The sequence below is a fragment of the Mytilus trossulus genome, chromosome 1 (assembly GCF_036588685.1).
Source record: "Mytilus trossulus isolate FHL-02 chromosome 1, PNRI_Mtr1.1.1.hap1, whole genome shotgun sequence".
Taxonomy (NCBI): Eukaryota; Metazoa; Mollusca; class Bivalvia; order Mytilida; family Mytilidae; genus Mytilus; species Mytilus trossulus.
The window spans coordinates 102,252,336-102,266,114 of record NC_086373.1 but is presented as its reverse complement, the minus strand read 5'-3'; the positions used below and the strand labels follow the sequence as shown (position 1 = coordinate 102,266,114).

Genomic DNA, 13,779 nt, shown 5'->3' with positions numbered 1-13,779 from the left:
TCAGAATTGTATTTACTGAGTGTTACAATGAGAGTAGACACAGGGTCAGGATTAGCAGCATTAGAAGACAAAAGTATGACACTTTCATGTGTGGCTAGAGGTCGGCCAAGTATAACATTCAAATGGTTCAAGGATGGATATTTACTTGACTTACGCTTTGATGTGAGCTTATTCCGCAAACGTGCACAAGAAACGTTAATTCCAGCAAGCAGAGATGGTATTCTGAGATCTGTTATAACATTTGATCATGTTAGTCCATTAGATAGAGGCAAGTTATAAGACATAATCTTAGGGGCGACGATATGTAATGTTTTGTAATGATAAAATATAAACCATATCAGTATTCTAAAATATTTGTATCGTATCTTAAACCTACTGTAAATTTAATTTAATGCTATCAATTTTAGTAAACCTAATTTAGTTTCTTGTGTACAATTTGGAAATTAGTATGGCGTTCATTGTCACTGAATAAGTATATATATTTGTTTCGGGGCCAGCTGAAGGACGCCTCAGGGTGAGGGAATTTCTCGCTACATTGAAGACCTGTTGGTGACCTTCTGCTGTTGTTTTTTCTATGGTCGGATTGTTGTCTCTTTGACGCATTCCCCATTTCTATTCTCAATTTTATTTAAAGGCACATTCAAAGAACAATAAACAATAATACAAGAGTATAGATATTGTTTTGAATTTTTTGATCTCTTTTAAACTGCACATCGTCATTTTCTTCCACCTGATAAACTAATCAAAAATAATTTAAATATAAAGACTCTATCAAAATTTAATTTCACGACTTTTGTTATTAAAGCTTTAGTTTTATATATTTTTTGTATTTTCTGACAGGAACATTTACCTGTGAAGCACGAGATGGCGAAAAAGCAGAAAACAAATCCATATCGATAAATGTGCTGACAGTTCCTCTGGTTGACCTTTACCCTTTGTCTATTTCCGTCGTGGAGGGAGAGAGCATGAGTATTATATGTATGTCACCTGAGGATACTGCCAAAAACTTTACCTATACTTGGCACAGTGGGAGAACGTTCATTCCACCGGGACAACCAGATCAAATTGTTGAAGATTTATTTCCAACTGGAACAAGACTTTTTGTTCGGAAGATTAATAAATCTGCAAACTTCTCCTGTACGGTTGAGAATAAAGCAGGCGCATTTACATTAACGTCACATGTTTTCGTACAAAAAGGTAAGATTGTGTATCCTTAGTTTTGTAACAAGTTCACATTATTGAAATTAAGAACATTATTACTGTTGAACGAATAAATTAAACTCATCTACAGAGCAGAAAGCCAAAGTCTAAAAATGGGTCTATAGTTAATATTTTTTGTGTCATTTTGGTCTCTTGTGGAGAGTTCTCTCATTGGCAATCATACCATATCTTCTTATTTAATTATTCATCGAGAGAATACCCTGCATCCGGAGGCAGGATGTACATGTTCTTTGTTTTAAAATGGTCTACTGTCTATATGAACTATTAAGGCTAGGCATAACCAAAAAAAGAACAGGAAAATATAGGTGTAAGATAACAAAAGTTAAAATCTAAGACGTTGTAAGACTGAGATAGACGACCATATATTAATCATTGCAACTAACGATGAATCGACAAAAGCCAAACAATATCATTCTTTGACAAGTTGACAATATTAATTCGACTTTTTTAAAAAGGGGAGGCACAACATGTAATGTCTATGCAATTAACTTTAAGCTTCAGCTGCTAATATGACATGTGGAAAAAGTTATCATAAACAAGTTATGTGGACAAAAACAGCAGGAAATCATTTTGACAAAGAACGCTGTCCATCAGAAACTGGAGGTAAGGTTATATACACTGCATCCGTTGTTTGCATTTAGTGGCATTTCTAATACCGTTTTAATTTATTAGTTGCACGAGTCAACTTCTTCACTTCCTTCCTAAAATACCAGAAAACATATATTTATATATACTTGTAGAATGTCTTTTTTCTAATGATACATGTATGCCATTACCTAAGCCCTCCATGTAACAGGCCATGCTGACGAAAAATACGGTTTCACAATTAACCGAATTCCACTGTCACTTTCTGTTTATACCTTCAATTTACAATTAAATAGACATAACCATAAACTGAAACATTTCATAATCATACCCTAGAATGTATTTTTTTTTGATTGGATTTCTAATTTTACTCTTCGTAACTGTGTTCATGCTTGTAAGTTTCCTAGTTCTATTTTCGATACCACAATCCTTCATCAAAATTGCATTTTGTTTTCGGCTTTACGACATTCAAACTTCAGTTGAGATGAAGCAAATTATAAATAGCCTAAAGCCGAAAATCAGAAACATGTGAATGGAAAACAGATACCATATTGATGCATGTCAACCCAATATTTAGAGTGTAATACCATAAGCATTCACATAGTTATGAGGGCAAATCAAATTCCATACTACATGCACAGATAAAACAAAACTATTCCTCATCTATAATACAACAAAACTAATTATATATTTCAAATGATTAATAACACGTTCCTCTGATAAAGTTATAGTTGATTCCAAAAGCAAATGCAACTTATTAAATTAAGAAATCTTGCATTCATTTTCTCCATGCGGCTGTTTGATCTTTAATTAAAAGCAAGTAAGGTATAATTTTATAGTGACTGTGGAATGTGCTGCTTTAAGTGATTGGGGGCAGTAGAACATGTCCCCGTGCTTGTGGTATATGCCCATATATTTTTTCCAGTTTTTAGTTAAGTGCGTGTTTGCTATATGAGCATTATGTGTTACTCATGTCTTAACGTGCGAATTTTTTTATTTACTGTTTTTAAATTAGTATTTCGGCTGTGTATTGTTTACTTTTTTTTATTGAATAGGCTGTTCGCTTTGCATTTGGTATTTCTTTTAAACGTTGAAATACGAAAATAAGATGAAAATTGATGACGCGGAAACTTTTATCGTGTGGCTTCTTAAGTTATATCGTTTTATAGATGAGGTCACTAAAATTACAGTTCAATCACAGTTTTATATTATTTAACACAGTAATTCCATACATAAGAAGCACACAATTCCAAATTGTTCGGAAAAAATGAATGAATATATATCATTGATTACTAGTATACCTTGTACACTAATAGTGTGATATAAATTCACATTATGTTGTTCTCGTTTTTTCTTTTTCTTTTTTATATCTTATCAAATGCATGATAATTCTTTTGACCATAACATTTTCGGTGTTAAACCTGAGACTGGTACAGACCGTATAAAATGTTCGACGGCATACAGTAGATTAAGGAGGCTCCTGGGTACACAAATTTTAGCAAAAAATTAAACCTTTATTTTTTCATTACAAATTTTATTTATTACACTATGAGTTGTTACTTTATGATATGGCACAAAAAACAACCCACAAAAATGATTTGGTTTGGCCCCAGATGACTTTAAAACTTGAAAAAGCTCAAAATTATCTCCCTTTGGTGCGAAAATGCCATTTTTTGGCCTGAAATTTGAAATATCTTTTTTAACTCATCGGTGACCTATATCTTTTATTATTGTTTTCAAATAAGCTGTACATAAACTAAATTATTGTAAAATTTAAGCGATTTCTTATATTAGGTTATTTTTTTATTTCGATATTTCCTTTTTTTCTCCTATTAGTTCAACAGAAAAAAAGGACATTAACAAAAATGTATGCTTTTTCCAGAGGCGGATTTTAGCTTAAATAAACGGTGACCCTATTTTTTTATTTCATTTTTCTTTTAAGTATATGATAAAGTTCATTTATGAAAAAATATAGCTAAATCCTATATTAGGAAAAAAAAATCATTTATACCCAGGAGCCCCCTTAAGTTAACTTTAATTTGTTTGTTATAATAGAAGTGGCATTGCTTAATTTAGATTTCAGTGTTTATGGTCCAATTAATGTTGGTAAGTGGTAGACAATAATCCACTATGTTAACACTCTTCATGTTCACAAAAGCTGTAATATGGTGAGTGAAGATAAATTAAAATGGTTGTTCTTTTCTTGGTCTGGCTTACTCAAAACGTTTAAATAACGCTAACTGTTAACCACTTCTATATTGATTTAACCTTGATTCGATAAAAACGAACAAATCATACTGAAATTTAATTTTGATATTTGATCCTCTGTATTTTTTTACTTAAAAAGTAAAATCACAAAAACACTGAACTCCAGAAAAATTCAAAACGAAAAGTCCTTTGTCATGACAAAATCAAATGATTAAACGCATCAAACAAATGGACAACAACTGTCATATTCTCGACTTGGTACAGGCATTTTCAAATGAAGAAAACGACGATGAAAACTTTTGATGTTATTTGTAAGGGTCTACATTGATAAGTCTGGTGAAATTTGAAATATTTTTTATTTATTTTTTATAATTCATGTTTACAGCAATCCAACTTTAGAATATGTAATCTACACTAACTGTTTCACAAATGGCTTTGTACTAGCTTCGTTTTTTAGTTGCGAATTTGTAAGCCTAGTCAAACTAAGTCCTATTTTCATAGTCTTCACTCATTTGTATTGTAGTCGCAGTTAACAACGAGTTAATACGTTTTAACCAACTAATGTTATATTGTTGCATGTACTTGTAAACTGACGCATGGTTAAGTTTGAAACTAATTGTATATTCAAAGAGAAAGCTGACAATAACCCAAAATATGTTTGACTGTTTTAGTTGCTGTAATTCATTGAAATGTTCTGTGGATAAATAGCGAGTATATTGAACAGAACTGGAAATTCCATATAATATATGTGGTCTCTAATTATAATTTAGCTGTCAGTTTTTCTCTTAGGTATAAACGGGTATATCAGTGTTCCTAAAATGAAGGTCAAGATAAATGTATAAGAAAATGAACTGTTCCTGTATTGTCTAAAATCATAATTGTTTTGCATTTGTAATGTAGAGTCTTGTGACGTGGAATCCAAATTAACATGACTATGTATATGTAACGGTGCGACTCTCACAATTAATACACTATAACCTAAGTTGTTCAAAAACAATCGACTTGTAAAATTAGATACTTTTCCTTACAATATAGGTACAATTCGACTTATCATAGGCTTATATGAAATAGTGATACTATTGTGATCAATTGAAATCTTTATTATCTGTTATTTAATGCAGAACAATAAAACATTCGTCCAGCCATTTCGATAATTTTGGTTAGATTCGACTAGACGTTTCTTTCTCATAAATTGTATGTTGTATATCAGCTTAACCAAGGCATTCAACATTGCAAGATACATCGTGGAGCAAAGTATGCCGACATCTTCTTTGAAAAATCTTGCTTGTAGTTATTTCATTAGATCTTGACGATGTTTTATTCGATAATGGACCCTTTCAAATGACAGCTGTAACTCAAACGAATGTTTAACAAGTAAACGCTCATATTTAATATATGATATTTGTAAAGTTTTTAATTTGATCCAATATAACTAAATTGCTTTTGTGAACAAAAGATTAATAAGAAAAAATAAATTTAGCTTGCTTGGGGTACAATGGGATGAATGGTATAAAAGTTGGAAGACACCAACGATGTTTAATGTCACGATAGTGAATATACGAGTATACACAATTCAAGTGAAAAACCTTTTCAAAACACATATTTGTTTGTTTTATAGTATTGTATCGTTCGGTTTTAATGTCTCTTGGTGGGGAATAGTTTTCGTATGTCTGTTTATAGTGACATAGATCATTTTCTTTCGATGATTATTAGAAGCAAAAGAGAGAAGAATGATAGCAAAGAGACATTCATACTCGAAGGTTGAAAATAAATTGACAAACACATGAAAAAAAGAAAAAAGACAAACAGCAGTACCAAATCAAAACATCGGGCACTAAAGACCAAACCCTATAATTGTAACTCTGGTGATCAGGAAAACTAAACAGATCCTGCTCCACTTGAAATATATTCGTTTATTTCATAACAATTCGTTGTTCAACTCTTTTGAGATCTGACTGAGTAAACCGTTACATGCCGATGTATTAAAAGTTTAAATATAGTCCTACAAATGTCATAGTAATGCACACATGTCTTTTGTTCTAACAATGAAAAAAATAGTGGTACGAAAAACCTCATGTTGTGTTGTTGACACTAGAAAGACTGTTAGTATGTTGTTACGTGAAGTTCCTTAGTAGATTGGCTGCTGTATGATATTTTCGTATAACTTAATTATGCTTTAGCATATATATGGAGAAATTAATAAATTAAGCTTTATGTTAAATTAGTAATTAGACTACAAAGTATATAGAGTGTAAGAATGCTAACTTATGTGCTTGCTTGTTAAATCATGTACAAGAAATTTTAGCTTCTGTAATCAAGTAGAATATAAGAGTGGAAGAGGCAGTCTGTAGATTTTAACAAACTTCATTTAAAAAAATGAAGACATTCCATACAAGTAGTATACATAATGAGAACATAGCAGTGTATCTTAGGTGAATGATACAAGGATAGGCAAACATGTGTAGTAATTCTAACTCAAATATATATGAATATATTATTTTACTACTTCGTAAAACTTAAGATAATTATTTCATCAGCAATGTTAACATAGGCTCATTTATTCAGGCAATGTTTATCGATATTAAACGATAATAACTAAAACTAGCTATCAAACGTTAATTCAGTTTAAACTTATCGGTGTCAAACGTTAATATACTATTGAGTTTTCTTAAAATTTGTTCACACGTGTGGATGTCATTCCCCAAAAAAAATTACCGTTTTCCGTACCAAATAATATGTCATTTTTTTTACATGACATACAATAAAAAACCTGCATACCGAGTTATTCAGAAGTTTTAATTTCAATACTACAGTTATTTTAACAAAAACTAAGAAATATTCTTAATGTGACAATTCTTGACTTACGTTTGCTTCAACATTGTTAATAATTTTATTTCAAAGAAAGGAACTGAACTGTTACGTTTACAGATGACATTTTTTAAATACATTAACATTTGTTAGCGTTATTCATCAATCAGGTGTAATACATTTTTTTAATTTGGTTTGTTTTAAGTGTTCTCTTCGAGGTCAGTTTTATTGTCGTTCCCAATGCCCTTTGTGAAATCCTTACAAAGCGATGAATCACCAACAACTAATTTCTCCTTTTTCTTTAACAATGGTCCATAATCAGTTTATTTGTTTGATGTGTATACATGTAAAGTGCCCTAATTGAACAAAATTATTTGAATTAATACACAAAACATAGTGAACAGTAAACATATTTTCTTCTTGTGATATATTAACTCATCATAGATGCCAGAAATGAAATTTTGTATATGAGCTTGTTCCAATAATATTTCCGCTCTCTTATATTTTCATCATGACATTATATTTGATTTGTAGGATATGCTACAAGACAATGTGTATGCACTGGTGAGACTTGTACCTGGGCTGAACCAAACTATGCAAAATGTCAGTCTGTTTACTTAGTCTATGAGGTTTATGACAAGGTAAGTCATAATGTGTTTCTCCGTAGTAAGTTCTACTTTCCATTTGGACCATTTCCATTGGCTTAATTTAACATTAATTTCCCAATTATTGAAACGTAAACCAAGAATGTCTTGTTATGGTTGCACAAACAATTTTATCAAAATGCCGGAATAATGAACAACAGTCATACAAGATGAAGGATTAGCTAGGTATAACACCAGGTTGAACCACCATACTATTTTTTGAAAGATGCATGTACCAATTCAGGAATATGACAGTTGATTTCTATTTGTTAGTTTTGTTATTATAGGCAAGTATTTTGTTTTGTCAAGTTTGATGGACTCCACTTTTCTTTAATATACCTTGGAGATTGGTATATTTGTTTATTTATTTTCTCTTAACTGAAAGCTTGTTTTTTAAAATATTTAACTGTATACTATTTTACATAAAACAGAACAGCAACTTACTAAATATTTGCCTTAACAAGACAGCATGTTATACATGCAATAAGTTGCGTTTTGAATTGATTGTAAATCCGTTATGATCATGCCAAGACCATCTGAAAGATCGAACATATTGGAGTGTGCACTAAAGTGCATTTGTTATAATCATTCTATTGATATAATTATATACTAATGTCTATACTATTGTTTTATCTTCCAGCTGGAGATGCTTCGGCTTGGCTATCAACAAACAACCATTAAGTACGTTTATGATCGTCTATGTGAGTTTATCATTAAAAGAAATAATAACCACTTGTATTCTGGAGACGTTGAGTTAGCTGTAAGCATTCTGCATGAGTTACTGAGACATTTGGAACAATATCCACAATTGTCAGCTAGAGATGACAAGATTACATTGAAGGTTGGTAGTTACTTAGTCTTTTATATTATAATCTAGTATTTAATCAAATAAATATTCACCATAGAAGCGTGACAATTTTACATGTACATGTAGTACTTGTAAGAACTATCGAACTTCTTTAAAAAAATTATCACCTAGTCAAACCTAAAGTTTTAGCAGTTTTGCTTAAACACTAGAACAGGAACTATGCAAGATATATGCATCTTTATTTCATCGTTACATTAAAAGAGCGTTTATATTTTTTTTATAAACTTTTCGAACAAACTTTTAGAAAGCTACTCGGAGACTCTTAATTGACAAAAGATTAAAAGGCAAAATGAAGTGCATCGTCAATTCTAATTGTTTACTTATTAGTTTGTTTCTTTAATAATTGGTCAGTCACGGAATATTAATTGCCTCGGCTATTGTATGACTGTTCATTTGTGCACTCAGACGGACTTTTAACTTTAGGGTTTCCCATACTAGTATTTGACACTTCTGGCGAAATCAAATCATCATTAACCCTATTTTTTTGTCAAGATGAAACATGCTTTAAAGCTAGATTACTACATATGTTTTTTAGTGTCCCTAATTGTTGTCGTACGTTTTTCCTCTTTTAAATACATTATATCAATTATATTGTCATTACTTCAATATGTTCATTGTGATGTTATTTACTGCGTCTTACAAAACAAAACACTTACTTATTATATAATAATTTATTTCAGTCACTCATAGATCTAATGAACGTGATGTTGTTCGCAGCAAACCAATCAACATGGGAAGAAAAACAGGTGAAATTAAATATTTCAAAACGTTCCACGAATTCATAATTAGTGAAATAAATAAATGCACCACCCTGCCGAAAAGAACCTAATTATGTGCATATCATATGAATCTGTATGCTCTCGGAAACTCACTTAATGAAATGAAATATTACTACATTGACTAATACATAAGAACGAATATTATTCATATAATAATATTCCTTATTTATTATTCTGTTCACCATGGCATGCCAAATCATGTAATATACTTATGTAAATTTATTAACTGTAAATTTGTTAATTTTATTTTATTTTATTTGCATTATGCAGGACTTTTTATATTAAAATTGTGATAGTTCTAAAGCGAAAAGTAACTATAACCTACATCAATATAAACTTAAAAATGAATACATAGATGTATCATTAATAGAATCTATGCTCAATTATAGTTTTATAATCATTATACATTATATGTTATGATTAGGATATGAAGGCAGCACCATACTTCTTGAAGATAAATCAGATTATATCCAGAAGCATTTCAAGTGTTCTGTACATGGAACCTGATTCCAAGTATACTTCAGAGTCGATAGGTAAGATATATATAACGTTTATCACTATATCGAGTGTGATACGATATTTCTCCACTTGAAATAGATACATACTCATATTAATAACGCGGGGCTTGTTGTTCTTTTTTTAGTATTATCATATTCAACTGTCATGTGTAGATAAATAACATTTTGCACGAGTTTCTGTTACTGAATCTGTTTTTCTAATCAAATTTGGACTAAAATTCCCAAGATTTACCCAAAACAAACGTTTAAGTATAACGTCATAACGTATTGTCTTTAAGTATGACGTCATCACGTATTGTCTTTAAGTATGACGTCATCACGTATTGTCTTTAAGTATGACGTCATCACGTATTGTCTTGACTAATAAAGACCTGAGACCACACAAACCACAAGTTTACTAGAGAAAAACCATCCGGAAAAAATCAACCGGGTAACAATTAGACAAGTGTGTATCTTCAACATTTTGTACATATATGCAGTATGTAAACGAGTGCAAATGCCTCTCTCATATCTACCTACAATGTTGAGAACAAAGCAAATGTTGCTGTGCATTCATAAAGCAATATAAAATTGGTAATAAAAAAAGTTCAAGAAGATATTTAAGTTTTATATTTAAAATGAGAAGAATCAAAAGAACAGATGGATAAACAATAATTATCACTACATTATTCGATTTAAAATATATTACTACATACATTATTTCCCTGTTGAAACTTTAAAAAAAAAGTTGAGTGTTCCAAAGCCTGTCCAATACTACCTATAATTGAGTATACAATTGCTCATAGTTCGAAACTAGTGAACTATTAGACTTCCAAAAACTATTTGAAGGATTTTTTTTTTCATGAATTTTTTTACGAATTCGCCATCGAATTTTAAAAAGATCTAAGGTTAATGAAACTCGATGAAATTTAAGAACAAGGAATGTTTTCTTCTAAGTTTGTGGTTTAGTTCGAAATGTGTTCTATTTACAGATGTAAAAACAGATTTATTACATGTACAATTCGACACTGGAAATAATTCAAACACTAGTATTGCTGATTCTACAGAATCAGGAGAACCAGAATACTTCACTGGTAAGTTGTAGTTTTGTATGTTAATATAACTCATTTTTAACTTTTTGACTTGAAGACATTGATAGACGAAACACTCGTCAGGGGTATAAAAATTAAAAAAAGTAAAATCACAAAAATACTAAACTCAGAGGAAAAATTAAAAAAGGAATGTCCCTAATCAAATGCCAAAATCAAATGCTCAAAAGAATCGAACGAGGGTATAACAATAGTCGTATTCTGAACTTGGTACAGACATCTTCTAATGTAGAAAGGGGTTGATTAAACCTGGTTTTAAAAGGATATAGAGCGCAAAAATGCAATAAAAACACACCAATAGTATTGCTTCGAATGCAATAAAGATGCCAGGAGGATAATGCTTTTTTGTAAGACGCTGTCTAAATTTGAAAGAATTTTCCAACTCATTGAAATCCCGATTGAGTTCCGTTATCAAATATGAAATGGAGACCATTACATATTGATTCTTTTCGACAGAAAATCCCTACTTTTTATAAGACCGAGCCTCCCTTATATAATAATCGAAAAGAAATGAAACATGAAAGTTAAAAGAGGAAACTTCACTAGCAGGACACTTTGACCTCTTTTTAATCTATGTAAGTTAGAGTCTCAATATTGGTTCTACATGTTGTCTCGGTGATCAAAATGGTAGATTTGTCAATTTTATTTAAGTGGCATTTGTTACCAAATGATCATAGTCAGTGGGTTTTTTTTATCTGAGCTATGACCACCCAGACCCTTGTAGTACATACCTATTTGTCTAAAATATTCGTATTTCAGTAAATAATTTGATCTTTTATAAACTAGTTCTTGTAAGTGATAAACACAATAAGCAACTGAGAGGTTTTAGAAAGTGGAGATAAATAATCAGTTTATTAAAATTTGTTTTCAGACATGGAGAAACTGCAGGTTCTCTCATTTAAAAACAAAGCTATTGTGTCTATGCTATCAGCAAAAGAACAAAATCCAAGGTTTGTTAATATTTTTTTAACTTTTATATATGAATACCAAAATTCTTGTGAATAAGAACATTCGGATGTTCAATTATTGTCAATATAAATCTTAGCACAATATATGGATATATCATTATACACGCAAATGTTAAACCAATCAAATGAGATTAATGTGCCAGATATAGTATACATGTTCATCATGAACCTGAATCTATAAAATAAGCTTTGGAATACTCTAAGCCTTCAAAAATAAACCCTGTTACAGTTTTTAGCTTTAAAAGGTACATACATATTATACTTGAATAAAATATTTGTTTGTGTTTTCACTTTTTGTAAAACATTTGCTCCAGTTCAACTGTTAAAGGTGATATCAATATAAACAGATACTTGCTTTTATTATAGTAATAAACACTCTTACATCTTAGTGGTTCTTTTTGGTATTTAATGTGAAAAGGATCTAGATTTATATTCAGTTGATGTAAAAAGCTCGGATTTAAAATTAACAAAAAAGATATTATTTTAAACAGTGGGAATTGCACGATATTTATATATTTCGCCTAACATACTAGTATTTTATTTTGCCACGACTAAGACACAGTATATTTAGCATTAGTAGTAAAGCATTGAAATTGTGATCACTTTAAATTATTTCAGCATTAAATTCCTGTCTTCTATCTCCGATGTCCATTCGATATTCCTTATGCAAGGCAGCAGTCCTCATCCAGAGAATCTCATCGCTTACATTCCAATCAAACATACTACTCATGTAAGTTATTTTGAATAAAAAGATAGGTAAATTAAGTTGTTCGCGTGTGTAACTATTGTGTTCAGCAAGATACTAGATGAAAAAGAGTGTGTTGTAATGCTTTATACTTTTCAAACATTTTTTCGACCTCAATGCTCTTCTTCTTCATGCCTTATTTTGCCATTTCAACATTTTGGTATTCGAGAATCACTGATGGGTCTTTTGTAGACGAAACGCGCGTCTAGCATAAATATGAAATCCTGATTATCCTGTTATCTATGATGAGTTTATTTACTATTATATACCGTTAGTCAACTTTTAATGACATTAATGTTTTTCTTGATGTTTTACTAAATTATATTCATGGTACCTTTGATAACTATTTCCTTACTTGCTTCATTATATTTTCATAATATCCTTTTGTTTTGCAGTCATCCACAAATAAATATAATCAAACAGTCTGTGTTTCATGGGAGTTTGATAAACGGTAAGCTTTAATATCTTTGCAATACAGTTAATTTTTTTCGGTATCAGAACGTTTTACCAACATTGAGACTGGTAGAACTGACAGCACAGAACTATAATAGTAGAAAAAACAAGTATATGTGCAAGGGTAAGACACATTCCTTAGGTTGCAGTCTTGTAATTGACTGCTCCATAGACTTACATGCAAAACAGCTGATCTTTAAAAATAAAAGATAAAAAATACTACATAGAAACAATTGTATGTTCATATTATGTATGTATTAATGTGAAATTGTGATCTAATCCAAAAAAAAGTGGGAATGCCACGAAGAACAAAAAGTTACGTAACCCTGAAGTCAAAGCATTTTTTTTTACCTTCGGTTTGCTGTTTTTACTAGGCAGCACCACTTCCAGTAAACATGATATCCTTCACTTTCCTGGATGGATATCCAAAAGATGGGAGATTTTTTTAAATCTATATATATGTTTAAATGCAACATAAATCTATAATCAAACAGAAAAAAATGACTCCAGAAAAAAATCAGAAAAAATTGACTATTTTGTTTCCCTCCATCTTTTGACATGCACCGGAAACTGGAGTTGTAATACACGTTCCTGTTATCTCCAAAATTGTAACGGTTTTAGTAACACAATACCCGTATGTTCATGCCAGAATCAATGAACTGGCTATATAACTTGGGATAACCTCTGGAATTAACAGTCTACAAACAAACGTATCGACCCAGTAGTAGTAATGATATTAACGGTATCAAGTTTTCTAAACCAGATGCGCTTTACGTCGATACATAATAAGAATGAATAATAAAAAGGTTAGAAAATGATTTTTCATTTTCTACTACTAATAGTATAAATAGTGATGTTTACAAGCGTCTAATAGTTCATTTTTTCAAATGACGT

General features: G+C 30.7%; 1 protein-coding gene across 1 annotated transcript in view; it reads left to right on the top strand.

The window, feature by feature from the left end:
• Positions 1–13,779, top strand: part of LOC134705443 (uncharacterized) — a 58,739-nt gene that overhangs the window by 30,757 nt on the left and 14,203 nt on the right. The window contains exons 9-19 of the mRNA XM_063564172.1: positions 5–268; positions 841–1,197; positions 1,717–1,824; positions 7,357–7,463; positions 8,107–8,307; positions 9,015–9,080; positions 9,538–9,646; positions 10,603–10,704; positions 11,591–11,669; positions 12,306–12,417; positions 12,828–12,883. Coding sequence (XP_063420242.1) covers positions 5–268; positions 841–1,197; positions 1,717–1,824; positions 7,357–7,463; positions 8,107–8,307; positions 9,015–9,080; positions 9,538–9,646; positions 10,603–10,704; positions 11,591–11,669; positions 12,306–12,417; positions 12,828–12,883 — 1,561 coding nt within the window. The remainder of the gene's footprint in view (positions 1–4; positions 269–840; positions 1,198–1,716; positions 1,825–7,356; positions 7,464–8,106; positions 8,308–9,014; positions 9,081–9,537; positions 9,647–10,602; positions 10,705–11,590; positions 11,670–12,305; positions 12,418–12,827; positions 12,884–13,779) is intronic.